The following is an 18,597-nucleotide window of genomic DNA, read 5'->3' as shown; positions in this document are numbered from 1 at the left end:
AGAAAATGTCAACCAAAACATTGAATTATTTTTTGAATTAAATAAGTTTTGCCCTAACAAAGGTCCATGGCCTTCTTTCTGCATCGAACGGAAAAAGAGCTTTGAGGAGAGACATAACAGGAAACCAAGGAGGGTGTTCAGAGGGAAGTGTAAATAAGTGAAGAGAGGACTCAGTGGGTGCAAATGTGATAGGAGCACAATGTGGTCTGGGGATGATACAGAGGCAGTGGTGGAGAACGTGCACCTTTGATCGCTGCGGGACAGATGAGAAATTAAATGTGGGAAAGTGTCATTTTCAAGTCAGTGTTTTGTTTCAAAAGCTGTTTATATTAATTTTAATTGGCAAAATGTGGTATTTATCAACTGCTTATGCTTCTACACTTAGTTAAGCACCATGATAATGTTATATTGCTCTTGACACCATTTTTCTTTGTACCAAACAAGTTTCCATTCCTGTTGCAGGAATAAAACATGCTACTTTGTGTAAAGGAAGTTTGCGTTGAAGAGAGCAAATGTAACAGCTTCAGTGAACTAGGTACCTGTTAAATCAATGTTGTAATCTACTCAACAAAACTAGTATGTATGCACCATAAATGAAAATGTCAGAGATTATTAATGAGACACTTGTTGGTGGCAGCACAAATGACTTGACCTTCATTTATTGCGTGACATTTTTCAAAGACAGATGAGAGGAAAAATGTGTAAAGAATAAAAATCAAAGAGAAGTTGTGAACAGAGGGAAAAAATAAGGGAAAGAAAAGCGGAATTTATCCTTTATTTATTTATTTTATTTATTTATTTATTTTTCCTCTCCTGTTAAAGCTAGATGAGAAATCTAGTAGGGTCTAAGGGTCTGAGACTGTTTTCCTATCAGGGACCTTTAGGGATTTCTTAATTCAACACTGTCATAAGGAGCATAAAAGTGTAGTAGGTTGATAAAATGTACAAAGACATGTAAGGAAAAGTGCACATAAGAGGAGGAATATCAGGATGAAACTATCGTAAGAAACTATACACTGTCTGTAGGGAGTACTTTAAAAGCCCACGAAACCACAGCTAGAAATCTTAAAAAAACACAAGTATTGATAAAAGGAAGCTGCTAGACTCAATACAAGGGTTCAGCTGATGGTTGGCTGGAAGCAGATTTCTGATAATTGAGCTTTTGAGGAATGAATCTGGCTCGGTGCTGAGCAGTAAGGCTCGGGAAAAGCCCCGAACAAAGAGTTGGTCACACTGTCGACTCCCCAAAAGTCTATTTCTCCAGTTCCCTTCTGATGTAGCTTTTAATCAGAAATCAGCTAAACTGACGTGTCACATCTCACGTCATTCTTACACAGCGTTGGGATGATTTGCAATGGTGGTATTTTTTCAAGAAACATTTGCATGGTTTCATTATTAATGAGACCCTTTCTGCTCATACTGAGTCTGTGGATCAGTAACTAATGAGGTACTGTCTGGCTTTTTTTTTTTTTTTGGAATTCGAATATTTTATTTACTGAAGCGTATGCTTGCCAAACAACCCCCCCAACAACTTCCAGGCTTTATGGTTTTACAAAATTTTTGATTTACTGTCAAATCTTCAACATCTTGAAGAGCATGCCCTCCTATTGTGAGTCTTATACTAACTTGGTCCACCCCCTCCCCACAGAGCCACAGATATGCTCTACATAGGACTAAAAATCTCACTTGTCCCAGCTACTATTGGCTTCCTTAGTAGCATCATGTGACAATTTCCTTGAACGAATACTGCTCCTGTTTTTATTTGCTGTTGGTAGCATAACAAACGGCCTCTTGGGGATCATGTTTTCCTCAACCTTGACACCAAAATTGTATGTATCTGTCTTTTATGATACCATTTAGAAATTGAGATTCTCACATTTTTCTGTCCCATTCATCCCCCTTTTTTCTTTCTCTGGTAATGTGCAGAGGCAATTTTGCTCTTACCTCAGTATGACATGTCCAACCATTTGTCCTCCCTCAGATTCTCTCCATCACTTCCTCACTTAGATCATCCCTCCTTTTCATTTTGCCTCTTTCCCTCTCCTTCTCTTGTCCATGTCTACTCCCACTCATAGATTATATCAACACTGTCCCTCCATTCCTCTGGCTCATTATATTTCTCCTTCTCTCTTTATTCTTCCCCTCCCTTCCTTCTCTTCTCCATCCATCCTCCCACCCATCTCATTATATTAATAGACTTCTGAGAGTATGTGATTTCAGCAGTTATTCTTTGTATTAACCAATGCTGCATTAGTTCATTAAGTCTGTGCACACTGCTGCCTGCTACTCAGCCGGACATGTTAATAGTGTAAAGGCTGACTAGCTGCATTCGAATGCTGTCATAGGCAGTAACACCAACACACTTGCACACCGTCCAATTGATATAAGCATGTATAAAATACAGCCATCCTACACAAGCACACATTCGGACACTAAGCTAAACTATGAGAATTAATATTCATTGAGTCATTCCAGTACGTCACATGCATGCTAATGCAGCAATCGATGAGTCACATTTTGTGTAGCAGTATAGTTTGTTAAAGTCATAACAACCGAAAACAACTGCCAGAGGATGCAGTGATTTTCATCAGTTGGAGTCTGATTCCTTAATATACAGATGCTATTGAAACTCGATGTCCCATAACAATATAGTGAAAAGAATGGACTCCTAGGTTTGACAAATCACCGGACAATTAAACAAATAGAATGAACCTCCATAATTTGGACGACCATAGCAACAAGGCTGTAAATATTAGATGAGCACTGTCTTGTGAATCTTATTGGACAAAATTAGACAGCCTTTACAAAGTTTCAAAAAATGGAATGGGTCAGACCAGTTGAAGTGCAGTAACTGTCATATCATAAAAAAAACAAAACAACAATAATCAATGAAGGAACCAAGAGAAACTTTGTAGTTGTGTCTTTGTGAATGTGAAAAGCAAATGTGTTGTACATGTGAAGACTTGTGGGGCAGCATGTCTTATGTGTATTGGGTGAGGTGGATTGGAAGACAGTGGGGGGTATTGGGAGAAGGAATTGCTTCATCTCTGTGGGTTTGTGCATGTGAGAGCGAGAGCACGTTCTTCTCCTAAAAATAAAAATGGTATCGTTTCACTCTAGACCATTTGGTACAGATAACAAGCGGGCCCTCCATCGCTCTTGCCTCCGTTTTGCCCAGGCTGAGAGAACGGAATCGAGCTTCCTGTTAATGGAGGGAAGTTGGTGATGGGGAAACTTGAAAATGGAGCAATATTCTGTCCCATTTTCGTAAAACTTGATCTTTAATGGCAACAAGCAGGTTGCTTACTAAACTTACCATGCTGCATCTGCCTTTCAGCAGGTACACCTATTACTCTGTGAACTGTTACTTGGATTTGTGTACAATTACCTCCTGCGTCTGAACTGAGTGACTTCCTGATCCTGAGCGGTTAAGTTGCTTTAGAGCAGACTTGCTAGCTGCTCTCAGTTTATGATAATTTGTCTGAATTTTTTTTGTGGGAGCACCTGCTATGGAACTTCAGCTTTGATTTGATTAAAACCACTTCATAGCCAAGAAATGTGTGTACACAGCACAGCGGAACTGACTCAATATTGTAAACCCCCCCTAATCTTAATGAAAATGGCTTATTTGACCAAACTCACTTCATGCTCTCCTGTAATTACTCTCCAATCCCTTACAGTCACTTTTCTGTCATTTGAATTCAGCCACTTTCTATATCAACAGCACACTTGTTTCTGTTTGAACTAGTCACTTTCCATTTGACTGTGTTAACCTGTTGGTGGGTGTGCATGAATTGCCATTTAGTGATGGTTGGGAGCACAAGAAATAGATGATTATGCTGTCTCACCATCTGCTGCACTGTTGTCTTAACTCAGACAATTGTTGAAATGTCAAAATAAATTTCCTGCCTGGTGAAGACATGACGACTGCTGTGGCAGCCAGCTGTTTGAGCCTCAAAATTAGAATTACTTCAAACAGCAGCACAGTAAACATTCAGGAGTATAATCTGATCAGTGCTGAAGCAGAGGTGGTTTTATGAAACAGGAGGAGCAGCCCGTGGCTGACATAGATCAGACAATGCACAACTTATATTTATATCATTTATATCCATGGCTCTGTTTTAGTTAAATAGCTAAATGTTATACTTGGGTTCCAATATAACTCAGTGTAGTTCTATCAGTCCCACATTGTTAAAATATACCAGATCTTCTCATTAATCTGGCCAGTTTTCACCACCAAGCTGTTATTTGCCCCTCACTGCTTCAAAACATTCGCCATTTTATCACTCTCTCTACAGGCATACAAGAGACACAAACAGAAGCCCGGTCTCCAACAATGAAACAACACCACACTGTCAGCAGATAAATCTTGCTGTTAATTGTCTTCTAGTAGAGACAAAAAAAAACAAAACAAAAAAAAAAACAACTTACTAAGTGCACACACTGACCCAAGCCCATGTTCACAACAATGTCATTAAAATTTTTGGCAGTCACGTGAAAGAAAACACGTCATCAGCATAAAAAATAAATAACTCAATATCCCTACAAGCTGAAGTGATGTCAGAGACCTATTGACTCAATCCTCTGCTAATTTCTGAGATCAGTTCTTGTAGCTACCTGTTTATGCATTACTCCATAGTTTTTTTTTTTGTTTTTTTTTTGTTTTTGTTTGTTTGTTTTTTTTGTTTTTTTTAGGATCTTTTCTTAATGCATGTAGTGCACAATAAGTGTGATTAAAAATGCACCGATGCTTTTTATGGATTAATAACTGTTTATTTCCATTTTATAGTAATGGCGTGTGCTTATGTAGTGCATAGGATCTGTGATCCCACAGAAAGTACCAATGGTGCGTTTATGAAAACAGCAAAGATGATGAATGATTTCAATCCTGCTCTCAGACATACATTTAATGCTAATGCATCACGTAAATGCAAAAACATGATCAGTTCAAAGTGGCTCCTTGCTGAGCTGATGATAGGCCCATTCAAGGAGTAACAAACACATGGAAAAATAAACACATTCATACACTTCATGGAAATTGAATATCACTGAGGACTGTTGGCCTCCACACATAAGTACACACTCACACATGCGTACTCACGCCCTGGAGAAATTTGTCATCTTTGTGTTGTCTCAAATATTTGACCTCATACCAATCATTTAACTAAAAGTTATTACATAACTAGAACATGCATGCTCAAGTGGTTTTTAAAGGCTTTCTAGCCTCTAATTTGCTGCTAAGTTGTTTCTCATTAAACAGATTTGAAATGTCTTCCGTGCAGGTCTACTTGAATATTGCATGATGTATGAGGCTCATTTGCAAGCGTAACAATGGGAATATATACCTAATGGAGAATACCAGTTTGAAACTCATAGTTTTACTACACCGGCAGGTGTGTATACTGTATTTTTTTTCTCCAAATATGTTTTTGTTCTTTTGCTATATTAGAGAATTTAAAAAGACTGAAATGTATGCAAGTTTGACTTTGTGTGGGTTTGAGACATTTGCAGGGAAACAGGAAATCCAGACAGGAACACTGAGCATGAATGCTGACGGGTGTCAGGTTCTCATGTTGACACGCACGTGCACTGTTGAGTACAAAACTCACAACAAAGCACTATTGGATAGCACTGTTGTATCACTGCAGATAGAGACAAAGCAGAGAAGAAGCTACAGGTGGCTGGCTTGGATCAAGTAGTCTGATGCCTTTCTGGTGTGTGTGTGTGTGTGTGTGTGTTTGATGACTGCCTCACTTCAGTGAGTGAAATTTTATGTGCCGTGACAGAGGATATTATTTAACTAATACATACAAGCAGGGAAATAATTGTGAGACTTTATGAAAAAAGAAAAACAGAAGAAGAAATAGTGGTGATGACAGTAAGGCCTTACTCATATTTTGGCCTTTGTGTGTTAAGTAGAAGAGAACATTTTGAGCAGAAGAGATGGTGGCAGATGAATAGGCATCAAAGAATTTATCATCAAGATTGTATCTATTGCTGTAAAAGTAATGGTTATAATTTTTAGTGAAAATGTCTGCTGCAGAAGAGATTATCAGACAGCCCTCCTGTGTAACTACAGTTAATGAACCACTGAACTATTGTATCACTGAAAATGTACTCTCATATTAACTGTCAAATAATGCAAGTATTAATCTACCTGCTTCAGGTATTTGTCCCTCTGTTGATGTCAGTTTGCAGGACCAAACTTCCCACAAGCCAAAAGGCTTTTTTGGCTCGTGGGAAGTTTTGGCATGTTTTTGTAATAGTTTTTTCTTAATGTTTCTGTCTGGAATTTCCAATGAGAAAGTAATTAAACAATGGTCGGGAAGGCTTCAACTTGTCTAGAGATTGTGCTCTCAAAATCAACGCAATCAGGGCAGCTTTACTTGCGAAAGTGTTCACATGCAATACATTCGTTATGAGTAAAGGAAAAATTGAAGTTCTGTTTGTGTGTGTATGTATCCTTTTTTGTCCATGTAAGTGACATGCTTACTTCTGTGTTGCTGTGTATTATCACTTGTGCCATTCAGGTAATTTTAAAGCAGGCGAGGACGGTCAGTGGTTTGTTTTGTGATAAAGTTGGGTAGATTCTAAAATATGTGATGCATGGGGAGGTGTGTGTGTGTGTGTGTATGTGTTTGTGAGAGAAAGAAAGTGATAACGCATTGACATAGTTATAATAAAGGCTGTAGCTTCAGGTCTGTGCATGGCCTCCAGGGGCCGAATGCGTAGAACTCTTTAAATATTTAAGTGTAGAACATTGTGCACACACAAAACAGGAAACCCATCTATGTCTGTTCATATATTTAATTCATCCTGAAATTGTGCACTGGCATGATATTAAAGCTGTGTACCCGTATGAACCTTCTCAATGCCCGTTGATTTTTATACACGTCACCTGTCAAAATCTGTCCTCCATCCAAACTTATGGCCTTTGGACAACGGCAGGTGCAGATTCATATCTATTGTAGATCTTTTGGATCTGAGTGGAGCCTTTAATGATGTTCTTGAAATTCAAATTGACTCAGGCAGTGGGGTACATTGATATTACAGCTCCTGCCTCGCCACCACAGCTTTCTGTGTCACTGCAGTTAATTCATTGTCACCCTGAACAAGTTTTCCCTTGGGGGTGGTGGAGGGTTTAAAGGTTCAACTTTAGGTTCTGTCCTGCGTTTTCCACTTCCATGTTCCCTCTTTAACACTTTTATCATAGATAGTCTGACGTCCTCCTGCTTGTACAGGGATTGGATTGGCCCTTTAAAAATGTGTAAAATGTGTTTAAGACTGAATTATTTGTTTGGATTATACATTTTCTATTATCTTAAGTATCCCCTTTCAAAATGAAAAAAAAAAACCCCAAAAACTTGGATTTTTATCATGAAAACAAAGCCAACATGGAACTGACAGGAATAACTTAACAAATTGTCCCTGTCCACGCCTCCTTTAACCCAAGTCCCTGTCACACATCCACCAAATGCAAGTAATTGTTATTCTGTGGTCAATTTATTTTTGATATATTTATGAGTCTCTGAAACAAACAGTCTAATGTTAATTAAAACCTTTTCTGGTGTTAATTACAACATTTGCTCCTGAGACATGAACATTTGATATATATTTATTTTATTTTATTTTTTTTAATTCTCCAGCTTCAAATGTTCTGTTAAATGTCTACTTGCTTGTGGGCTAGTCAAAGAAGGTGAGTGTGGTGAACAGCATACCTGTTTTTTAACATGGTCATGATGAGCATGTTAGCATTCAGAGTGGGCTCATGAAGGTGCTACCGTTAACATTACTGCTAACTGAACGCTTTTGCTTCTAAATATTGTTTCATGTTGACTTGGTACAGCACTCCTTCAAAGCCACAGGCTTTCTGTCACAAAATGAGTGAGTTTACATGGCTTCAGCAGAGAAACACCTTCCCTGCTACAGCCTCGATAGTGCTGCTGAAAAGATCCAGGAAATGAATGACTCACCGGGCCATTAATTCAAAAGTTCACTCAGTACCTCGCTTCAATTTGGAACCTCCAAATAAACTCAATGTCTATTGAAATGCCTTCCCATATATAATAGGTGTAGAGTTGTGTGACACATGTTCAGGTACATGCATCTATTGACTTGATGATGCCACCAAGATCTCTTACGGCAGTCCAATTTCGGTGATTTATTGACGTGTAGAGAAACAAAAGTGGGAATGCAGGGGTTATATGGAGGCCTGGAATGCATTTTAAAACAGAATCTGTGTCTGCTTTTCTTGCTCTGTCATTTTATCTTCTTTTTTCAATTCTTTTCTTTTTTTCTTTCTGCATTTGCCTACATCAATCTTGTCACTTCTGTCTTGTTCATTAGCATTCTGCATAATAGTCCCTCTCTCTCTCCTTTTGCTTTTCATTTTCTTCTCACCTCACTCTTTTCTTAACCTTTTACCATTTTCAAAAAATTTTTTGTTTGCTATTTTCTGCTCTACTCAGTTATCCTAATGTGCTTTTTTGTAGGAATCTCCACTGTGTTTCTTTTCTCCATGTGTTGTTTTTCGATCAAGCATCTCAGTTTTCTTCATTTATCCTTCCATCCCTCTCATCTGCCCCCCTCTGTTTTGCAAGTATCATCTCTTATCTGTGCTCTTTATTTCTTCCCTTGTCTCTATTTTAGTACTTTATGCTTTCTGCTGAACATTCCTTCTCATCGTTCATCTCTCATCCTCCCCTCTTCCCCCACTTCTCTTCACTTTCTTTGCTGTTATTAAATGTTCTTCTGTCATCCCTCCTTTCACCCTGCCTCTTGCTCATTGCCCTCCCACCCTCATATTCTCAGTTGTTTCTCTTCTCTCTCAGCCTCTTTTTCACATTGCCTGAGCTCTATTGAAGAGTTTGCCTTTTACCTACTTCCCCTCACTGCCTTTCTTTCATCTCGTCTACCTGTTTTTGTGTGCTTGTCAACAAACAAATTACAGGCTGCTATTCTATTCAGAACTCCCTGTGATGTAGGGAGTGTGCATGGGGTAAAACCGATACAGTCGAGAGAATATCACTGTTTAGCAGCAATTAAAGTAGCATCTCTCATCCAGAGAGTAACGGTGATCTAAGACAGAATGAGGTAACAGTTTTTTCCCCTTTTTATCTCTGTGCCATCATATCCCTTTGGCTTTGTTCTAATTTGCAAGCCTTTGATCATCATATTATTGGTATGCTTGGAGTACAGATGTCTTTTTTTTCCCCCCCAGAACAACTTTCAACTCCAGTTTCAGTGTAAAAGGTGAAAACATCTAAATATTCAGAAACGGTTATTTTTTTAAACTTATTATTACATCCAACCTTTAAACACTGCTGATATGAAATGATTTTGGTTTGCAAGTTTCAGGAAAAAAGAAATACTGTTTATTATTCCAAATCTGTGAAATTGTAATGAAAAGGTTGTGCAGTTGTTGGATTGGTAGATATTTCGAAGAAGAAGAAAAAAAACAAAACAACAGAGATAAATCAGAAAGAGGAAAGTTAGAAAGACACAGTGGCAAAGGGCCAGACAGGGCGAGGCAAAGAGAGACAGATGGCCTCAGACAGAGTTGATGGCTTTAAACAGAGCGAGAGACACCAAACTCTCAGCCCCAGTAGTCTTCATCCTGGTAAATTAACTTGGTAGGGTCCCACTGTGCCAGTCCTCTCCTCATTAGACACAGACCACGGCTGGCTGTTAGAAGGCCGAGTCAAATTTTCAGCAAGTAAACAACTCTCTAGGCTCAAAATCGGGGCTTCAGACAGCCAGATCAATTTACAGTATGTGTTCCTTCCTTCTTTCACTTTCTATGCTCTAAAAGCAAAGTCGAAAATGTTCCAGCTTGATCTGGCAAAAAGATTTTTGGATATTTAACATATAAATGTCTTGAAAATATAGAAAATGTGGAAAGCTTTAGGAAGTTAAACAGGCAGGCGTATTTAATGATTTCAGTGTGTGTGTGGGCTCACATGTGTGGACATGTTTTATGTGTTTTATTAATTTAATCACCATCACTGACCAATGACTGAGGGTGGTGCTGTAACTCTGTGTCTGTGCGTGCGTGCCTGCATGTGCAACATACCCAATCCCTCCTCCGACACTGTGTTCGTGTGACAAACAGGTTGTGTATGTGAGCAATGCAGTGGTGTTAATTAGCTTCAGACCACTGCCATCTATCAACTTAATGCAGAGATTCTGGCCCCCGACAGCTCCATTACCACCCAACATACACGCACGGACAGCGCACACACAATGTATGTATCATAAACTCGCACTGCTTTATATCAGATGCATAACTTTGTTTTACACACCCTGCCAAAAGTTATTAACACATAATCAGCTGCTCAGATAAGCCTCAAGCTATGCTTTAAGGGCCAGTTCAGATCAAAATTAGGAACCCGCCAAACCTTCACATGACAAATCAGTGATTTGCATTAAAGAAACTGAAACCAGATGTCTGGTTGTTGTAACTGTAACAATTTCCAAAATAGCTGGAGATTTTCGGTAGACTTTCTGGCGTATTATCTATGATTTCCCTTCCATCTTCCACTTGGCATCTGGAAAGGTTGCTAATAAGTCATCCATAACTTTCTTTGGCTTGAGAGGAGAGCATAGGTCTCTGATATAACATGGCAGGAGTTTCACTAGGTACATTTCCAATACACTATTAATTTAAGCTTATCCATCTTAAAATATGTTCTTTGAGCTTCCTCTGGAATAATGAGTTCTGAAACTATGGACTGAAATGAATCTATTTGAGTGAATTTCTTTTCTTCTTCTTTTTTGATCCTCTGCTGGAAAGTCACAGCGGCGGGGTTGGGGGGGGTGGCAGTGGGCTGGATCATTAGATCTGTTAAGGTCTAAATCCAGCTATTAGTTATCTGTTCTGCTCTCTAGTGGGATTCAACATCGATCTATAGTGAAGGATGAAGCTGTTCCCCACTAGTGCCAAAGTCATTGAGCAATAACGGAGGCAGACCTGGCTACATATAGGTGACAGCCAGTGGAGAATATAAACTTTTATTAGTTGCACTCGGAGTTCCAGAGTTCAATCAGGACATACATGAGTGGCTATTAAGAATGTTCTTTATTTTCAGTTAAAAATGAGACTCAGAGTGGAGGAAAAAAAAGACATCAACCTACCGGTGTGCATTGATTGCTGTCAAAGAAGGAGAACACATTAGTTTATGCTTTTCAATATTATTTGCTGGGAGGGGAGTACAGTTCAATTAGGAATTAATCTCTGTTATTTTCGTAGCCGATGGAGGTCTGCCGCTTTCATTGTGATAGATTCTTTACTTATGCAAAAGAACTGAGACTTAATATCATTGCCGTTACAACTGCAGCCACACAACTTGAAGCAGATTAATGTTTGTTCTGGAGTGTGAGTTTAGGCTTCTAATGAGGTTTAGTGGAGAGGTGCAGGGACTAAGTGTTGCTTTGCAGGCGCTCCAGGTCTGCTGAGTACGGTGCCTGCAAGAGGACGAATGACGAGCTGCAAGTCTTTAACTCCTCATACATGACAGATTTCGGGTAATCCATAGAGCCGTGAAAAAGCACTGTGATCCACCATGTCTTGATTAGTGAGAGACATTGAAATGCTCTCCTGGATCTGTATTTCAGAACTCTGACAATCTTGGGTTGTGTGGTTGGCAGATGCTTCTATGCAAATTCTATGCAATAGTTGTTTGAATAGTTTCACTAAAACCTACAGATATCAATATGTTTTTGATGTAAGAAGCATCTCATAGTCATTTGTATATATCCTCTGGAGATCATGAACATCTGTATGAAATTTCCTGACAATCCACATATAGTAGATTTTGTTTTCAGCTATTTCAGCCTGGACAGATATGGTTGACTAGCTGATATGACACCATGCAACTGACATCAGTGGAGTCATGCCAGATGATTGTGTCTCACGACACTGAAATGGTACATAACCCAAACAATATTGTGTGCATGTGAGAATGAGAGAGTACTAAATTGAAAGAGCACATTCAACAGTGCGCACACATACTCTTTACCTTCTTTATCACACACACACATTCATTAGAGCAAATGGAATTAGGGGGATTGGAAGCATAATCTTCTTCCCCTGTGATGTGGGTGAACCAAGCTGTTAATTTACCGCCTCCAACTACAACTGCAGTTCTGCTTGCTTAAAAAAAAAAAAAAAAAAAAAAAAGACTGGAATCTCACTCTCAACACGCAGCACATGAATGATTTCCAGTGCGCATTAGACATGCGATCTGAGATTTATGTGCTGATTTATGTACATGCTGAGAGCATTTTTGGATTTGTGACTATAAGCATATCTGCAAGATTATTCATTTCTAGAAGACACAGGTGAAGTTGTGGAAGACACTATTTGGTCTGTGCCTGCAGCAGACAATGCTGCATGTCACAGACTCTGTATGTTGTTCACCCTCAGTATTATTTCCTTTCTGCTTTCCCTCCTCTTACTCAGTAATGATTTGGAAAATTTGATAAATGGGTGTGCAATGTGCACAAGTGTTTGTGTTTGTGCCTGTGTATGCCTCAGTTTCCCAGCTTTAGAGGGAAATAACAAAAGATCGAAGTCCCACGTTTGCTGAGGTCACAGGGTTTCTTTTCCCATTCCTGTTGTAAACAGACAAATATCTCAAACTCCTGCAGCAGTTCACTCATTTCTTAGAAATGGATATTCACCTACTTAAATGCACCTGGAGAGTAAAAGGACAAGTGAATCAGCAAAAGTCACATACTGGCACACACACTACCACACATTACAATACAGGTACATAGGAATGTATATACATAGTCACAAATGCCTGCACACAAATAATTTTACGATTTTTTTTTTTCCTCTTGTTTTTTCATCCCAATCCTCTTTGAATTATACATAAATATCCCGAAGTTAATGAAAGTTTCCAGTTGTGTACCCCTAGTAGAGGAGGCCAATAACAGTATTCAAGAGCCCCAAACATAAACTTGCACAAAGTTCACAAAAAGAAGTACCAGAAAAAAGAATGGAATAGAAAATTCGATATTCAGCTGCAAAAAAAAATAAGATGTACGCATTGATCGCTTTTGTGGAAGTAAAACATATTAGCTCTTTGCTCTTTCAAAACCCTCTTCTGGAGGAGGTGAATGAATATCATTCAGGTTAAGAATGCTTTATTTGTTATTGCTGTGGTCCAGGAAAGACTAATGCATTTTTCGAAAGCAAGTTCCTGAAGCGAGAATGCTAGGTGAGAGGTAAAATTCATGGCTATTTTATACCCACTTACTGCAGCGCCTCAATGCAGCCGAAGAGGAATGATTGAAAAAAAACCTGCAAAACTCTGGATATATCCCTGACCTTTTAAAATGGCAAAGACAAGTGTAGACGCAGGGTGGCAGGGACTTCACAGGTTGCTCAGAGGGAATAAAGACAGTGAATGATAGACTTTAGAGAGGCTCCAGTCACACACACACATTGCGAAATCACAAAGACGGCCTGCCTTAAATCCCTTCATGCAGTGCCAATGGATTTTGCTGAGCACAGCAAATACACAAACATTTATTTGTGTGTGGTTGTGTGGAGGAGACAGGCAGCTGACAAATGTTATGTTTTAGTCCAGATTGGCAGGTATGTCTTAGTTCCAATGAATGCTAGCATCTTGATCTTTCACTCTTTGTGTGTGTGTGTGTGCGTGCGTGCGTGCGTGCGTGCGTGCGTGCGTGGCAGTACAGGGTCTTCCCTTGCTGCCCCTCTCTGTGTGGTGGGGGGAATCAATCTGCCTGTCGGCCAACACCTTTGGCCTGCTATGCTGCCTATCACTACTCGTACGTGTGTGTGTGTGTGTGTGTGTGTGTGTGTGTGTGTGTGCGTGCGTGCGTGCGTGTGCTTATGTCTCCTCTCATTCTGTCAACCTGTTTGTGTCCCCAGCCTCCCAACTGCCTGTTGTGCTGTTTCTGTCTGTCCTTCTGTCAGGTCCTTGATGTCCTTGATGTCCCTTTTACGGATTGTCTTCCTGCATCACATCTTTTTGCTCTCTACACTTAATCCGTCAGCTGTGACGTCAGTGTTGAAGAATCACCCTTTGCATCACCAGTTTGCCTTTTTGTATCCGCTTTCATCCTACATTCCTACATTCAGATTCCCTCGAACAGGCTCAGCCTGCTTCCCTACACATCCTGGAAAATGATAAATAATTTGTCATACTGCTGGGAATGAATTTCTAATTGTTTGCTATTTGCTATCTGTACTTACACGGCAGAGAATATGCGCATGGAAATGTATTTTAACTGAGAGGACAGCATGACTCATGTATGATGTTATGTGTTCTTCAGGTAAATTAATAATATGAAATATGAAGTTTTAAAGTAGTTGACCTCACAAACATTGAATCACATAATCTGACAAGTTGTCCTCTTCTCCAGATCCCACAGATCAGCTATGCCTCCACGGCTCCTGAGCTGAGTGACAACACTCGCTACGACTTCTTCTCCCGTGTGGTTCCACCAGACTCCTATCAAGCTCAGGCCATGATGGACATCGTCACAGCAATGGAGTGGAACTACGTGTCTACACTCGCCTCAGAGGGCAACTATGGCGAGAGTGGCGTGGAGGCCTTCATACAGATCTCCAGGGAAACTGGTATGAATTGTTGTTTTTCCTGTCATAGAATGTGTGGCGTTACTGCATTACTGTGTCCAAACCTGTGGAGTGGGTTGTTCCTGAAGTGTAGACATGTGGTCCAGGAACTGTCAAGGGTCCATTTTGTGTCACTATCATGAGCTCATCTTTTCTATTTGTAAGCTTGAATTTTTCCCCTTTGACTCATGCATATTCCATATCGCATTCCTTGTGCTGAAAACCACTAACTTCATGTGCACTGGCATTTCTATTATATTATGAAGTCTTTGGAACTTTCTGGCCTGAGCGTTCTCCCTTTTACTCACTCAAAAGGAGTTAAAGCAAACTTTGTAACTCAATCTCTTTCTGTTGTGTACCTCACTTTCACCAAACATTTGCCGGTCTGCTGCTATAAATTGCAATTTGAATGTACCTTAGAGACAGTACAACTAAAGTCTATTCCACTGTAAAAAATAACTAAGGAGGGAAGTTTGCCATTTCTCCTCTGCTGTTAGGATTAATGATAACTTTCATGGTGCACTTTGGGGTATGATACGTTTGCCGGATTAAGCGTGTAATTTTAGAACTATAACAAGAGCAGAGTAGAAACCTGTTGTTTCAATCTTTAGGTAAAATTGCAGGTTGAAGATTGCAGACTGTAGCAAGTGAGCTAAGACTATTGCAGCAAAACAGTTATCACAGTAAGCAAAAAAATGGACAAGTGCAACATCTTGCACTTGTTTAATGGCTCAGTGTAAAGTGGGTTTTTAAAGATGGTGCAGGCTCTACATGCTGTAATTCGCATCTAAATTGAAAAAAGGGAAACATTACAGTAAAAAAAAAAAGTCTTCACAACAGCAGTAATTCATTGTGGTTTGAAGTCTACAAAACTTTGAACAACATCCAGTGGGATGAACACCATTTTTACGACATATTTCCCCCATTTGGTGTTTGATGAAGGAGTTAGTGCAGACTGCTGTCTAATCCTGTTTTCTGTAGCTGTGCTACGGAAGCTCAGGAAACTTGGTGGAAAACTTTTAATATAAAACAGCCAGTGTTCTGTTCGAATCGGCTGCAAATTCAAACAGTTCAGATACAACTGGAAGTTGTCTTTAAACAGTCAAATGAGGCTGATATCTGAAAGAACAGACAGACGCTGAAACACAAGCTGTGGGTTTGATGATATGACTTAACATCTGTCACTTGACAATATGGAGAATGGACCACTGTCAGGAATAGATTACAGATTACATGACAGGAAACATTCCACTATCACTCCTGTTAGTAAATGAGAGTGACACAGAAATGGAGAGGGATACTAGGCGATGGATCACTTTTCTGTTTTGATGTCAGACTTAAAAGCGCAGGCGTCCCCCATGGTCTTGGAGCAGTCTGTTTGGGTGAGCGAAGCCTCAAATCAGTTAATGAAATTCTTTGAGTGATGTTGACAGATGAAGATGCTTTTAGTTTCCCTGTTTATGTCCCAAATGTTTGTAGAAAACGCATCAAATTGGATGTTGACAAATATTTGCAGACTGACAGGGCTAAAGACGCGTAAAGAATCCATCCATGTGCGCCAATCACGATCTCTGCCTTATCTCTCACTGTTGCTCTTTTACTCCTCCCTTTCTTCTTCCCTGCATTACTTTGCACTGCTGTTGAAATGACAGTTCTGCGTATGTCTATTCTGCTTTCTCTCCCACCATCCCTGTGCTCCACATTTGGAGCCGTGCGCTGCTGTAAATGGTAAAGCAGTCCTTAGCAATGTGTGTATTTTGTGTTCATGGAGTCGGCACACAATGCAGTCCTCAACCTTGTGTGTGTCGGGGGGGCAGGAGGGCTACATGCTGTGACATCAGTCAGTCAGTTGTTTACTCTGCAGATGTGGACAGCACCAATAACATGAAGGGATTGGGAGAGCAGAGGGAAAAGTTGGTGAAGAAGTGGGCTGAGAAGAGAAGACAGTCTGGCAGAAGAATGGGACAAGGACACTTGAATAGTGACAGAAAGTCTGAATATAAGTGCACACTCCCTGCTACCGCAGATACACACACACACGTGTGTGTGTGTGTGTGTGTATATATATATATATATATATATATAGAGAGAGAGAGAGAGAGAGAGAGAGAGAGAGAGAGAGAGAGAGAGAGAGAGAGAGAGAGAGAGAGAGAGAGAGAGAGAGAGAGAGAGAGAGAGAGAGAGAGAGAGAGAGAGAGAGAGAGAGAGAGATCGGTTGTCCATACAGTGTATATATATATATATATTAGGTTGTGTGTAATAACACAGGTAGACATCTTTAGATACCCTCTCATGCATAAACTCAGAGCCAGAGGGAATTTCAAGGCGATTATTTTGTGGTTGCAGGGTAATGATTGCAGCTCAGGAGGCATTCTGCATACTGATACCAAACATCTATGTTAATTGCTGTGTAATCGTTCACCGATGATTCTGTGTACGTCCACACGAGTGTGTGCATGCATATTAATCATGAAATAACTTTCACAACAGGTGCTCAGGTCTTGTTAAAATGAGTCGAGTTTACTGACATTGTGTGTAACGGCCAGTTACAGGGTTTGTTTAATCGGCATTGTTGGGCCTCTCTGTACTTGTCTTGTACATTTTTATGAAATACATTCAGAAAGTTAAGTATTTGCTTCTCCAGCACGCTCTTTGAGATTGAGCATGTCCTACTTCTGTTTGCTGCAGCACGGATGTTGTATACCTCCTCTCCCAGGAGGACTGATGTTGAAGATTTTGCGCAAATGTTCATCATGGCACTCATCAAAATCCTTTTGTTTCTGAAGGACTGCATTCGGGAAAAGTGTCCCTGAGGAATGGATGCCTTATCGTTATGCTACATTTTGTGTCACTGAAGATTGGAATTCCATGTAGCTATGTGTAAAATTACATCCAATATAGACCTATCTACTGTCTGTTCAAATAAAGAAACAACACAAGAATGACACAAAGCAGAGAAATGCATGTGTTTCATCCAAACCAAACCAGCTCCCAATGCTTTAGGAATTTGCTGGCTTGTGATTATAACTCAACAAATATTAAATACATTATTCACTGTGTTCACTTCCTTTGCATTAAACATATGCAAAGAGTGTGGCTTCAAGTGGAACATGAGGATTGTATGGAGATGATTTAAAAAGAAAACGAAAGAGTGAAGGCTTGCTAGCTTTACAGTCCAGTTTTGTTTGAAAAGGTGAATGGGCTTGGCAGTGCCTGCTTTGTCTTGTTATTTCTCAAGTAGGTTTACTGAAAGCATTTCCTGACAAAAGTTTTATCAAAGCTGTGAATGGCACAATCATGTCTTGCTTATACTGTTCCCTAATTTTCTGGGAATTCATGTAAAAAGCATCATAGTGTCACATACAATCAACAGCAGATAAAACATGAATGCAGTTTATTTGAATAGGCCTACAGCCTGAAATTAATTCACGATGCTGAAAAGCATATGCAGTCATTGTAGAGTGTTGTCACCCTCAGCAATGGCTTTCCTGCGATGCAGAACTAGTAACTGACACAGCTCAGCGAGCATAAGCCAAATGTGTTTACTCATCATTAGTGACTGTTCACAGATTGGGTGTGTAGTGCATATGCTTTGTTCTTTTGTACACAATAAGCCAACGTAGCCTGGTGATCAAAGGTTAATAAACAAGTAATGCAAAGGGCAACTAAAAGGGCAAATAGTGGTCATTTTTTTGGAAGTAAAATGGGAATCATATCATAGTTTACATGCAAAAGATCTGCAGTGAGCAATCAGAAATGAGAAATCATACCATTGAATCGACAGATGATTTTTTTTTTTTTTTTTTGTTTTGGGGAGGGCACAGAGAAGCCAGAGAATAAAATCAGCAGCAGACTTGTAAGCCTACACCTGCAAGTAATGCATTTTATTGCTCAGTTAGTGGAAGCTCAACCAAATAGGAAATCAAAGGTTGGCCTCTTCATGCACTATGCCACCCTGCTGTTGTATCTTACCGTGGAAATAACAG

General features: G+C 39.8%; 1 protein-coding gene across 1 annotated transcript in view; it reads left to right on the top strand.

Moving 5' to 3' along the window:
* Positions 1 to 18,597, top strand: part of grm8a (glutamate receptor, metabotropic 8a) — a 175,892-nt gene that overhangs the window by 56,507 nt on the left and 100,788 nt on the right. The window contains exon 2 of the mRNA XM_029494909.1: positions 14,398 to 14,614. Coding sequence (XP_029350769.1) covers positions 14,398 to 14,614 — 217 coding nt within the window. The remainder of the gene's footprint in view (positions 1 to 14,397; positions 14,615 to 18,597) is intronic.

Source organism: Echeneis naucrates, chromosome 23 (assembly GCF_900963305.1).
Source record: "Echeneis naucrates chromosome 23, fEcheNa1.1, whole genome shotgun sequence".
NCBI lineage: Eukaryota > Metazoa > Chordata > Actinopteri > Carangiformes > Echeneidae > Echeneis > Echeneis naucrates.
Note: the sequence above shows the minus strand (reverse complement) of the source record. Positions and strands in the feature narration are given on the sequence as shown.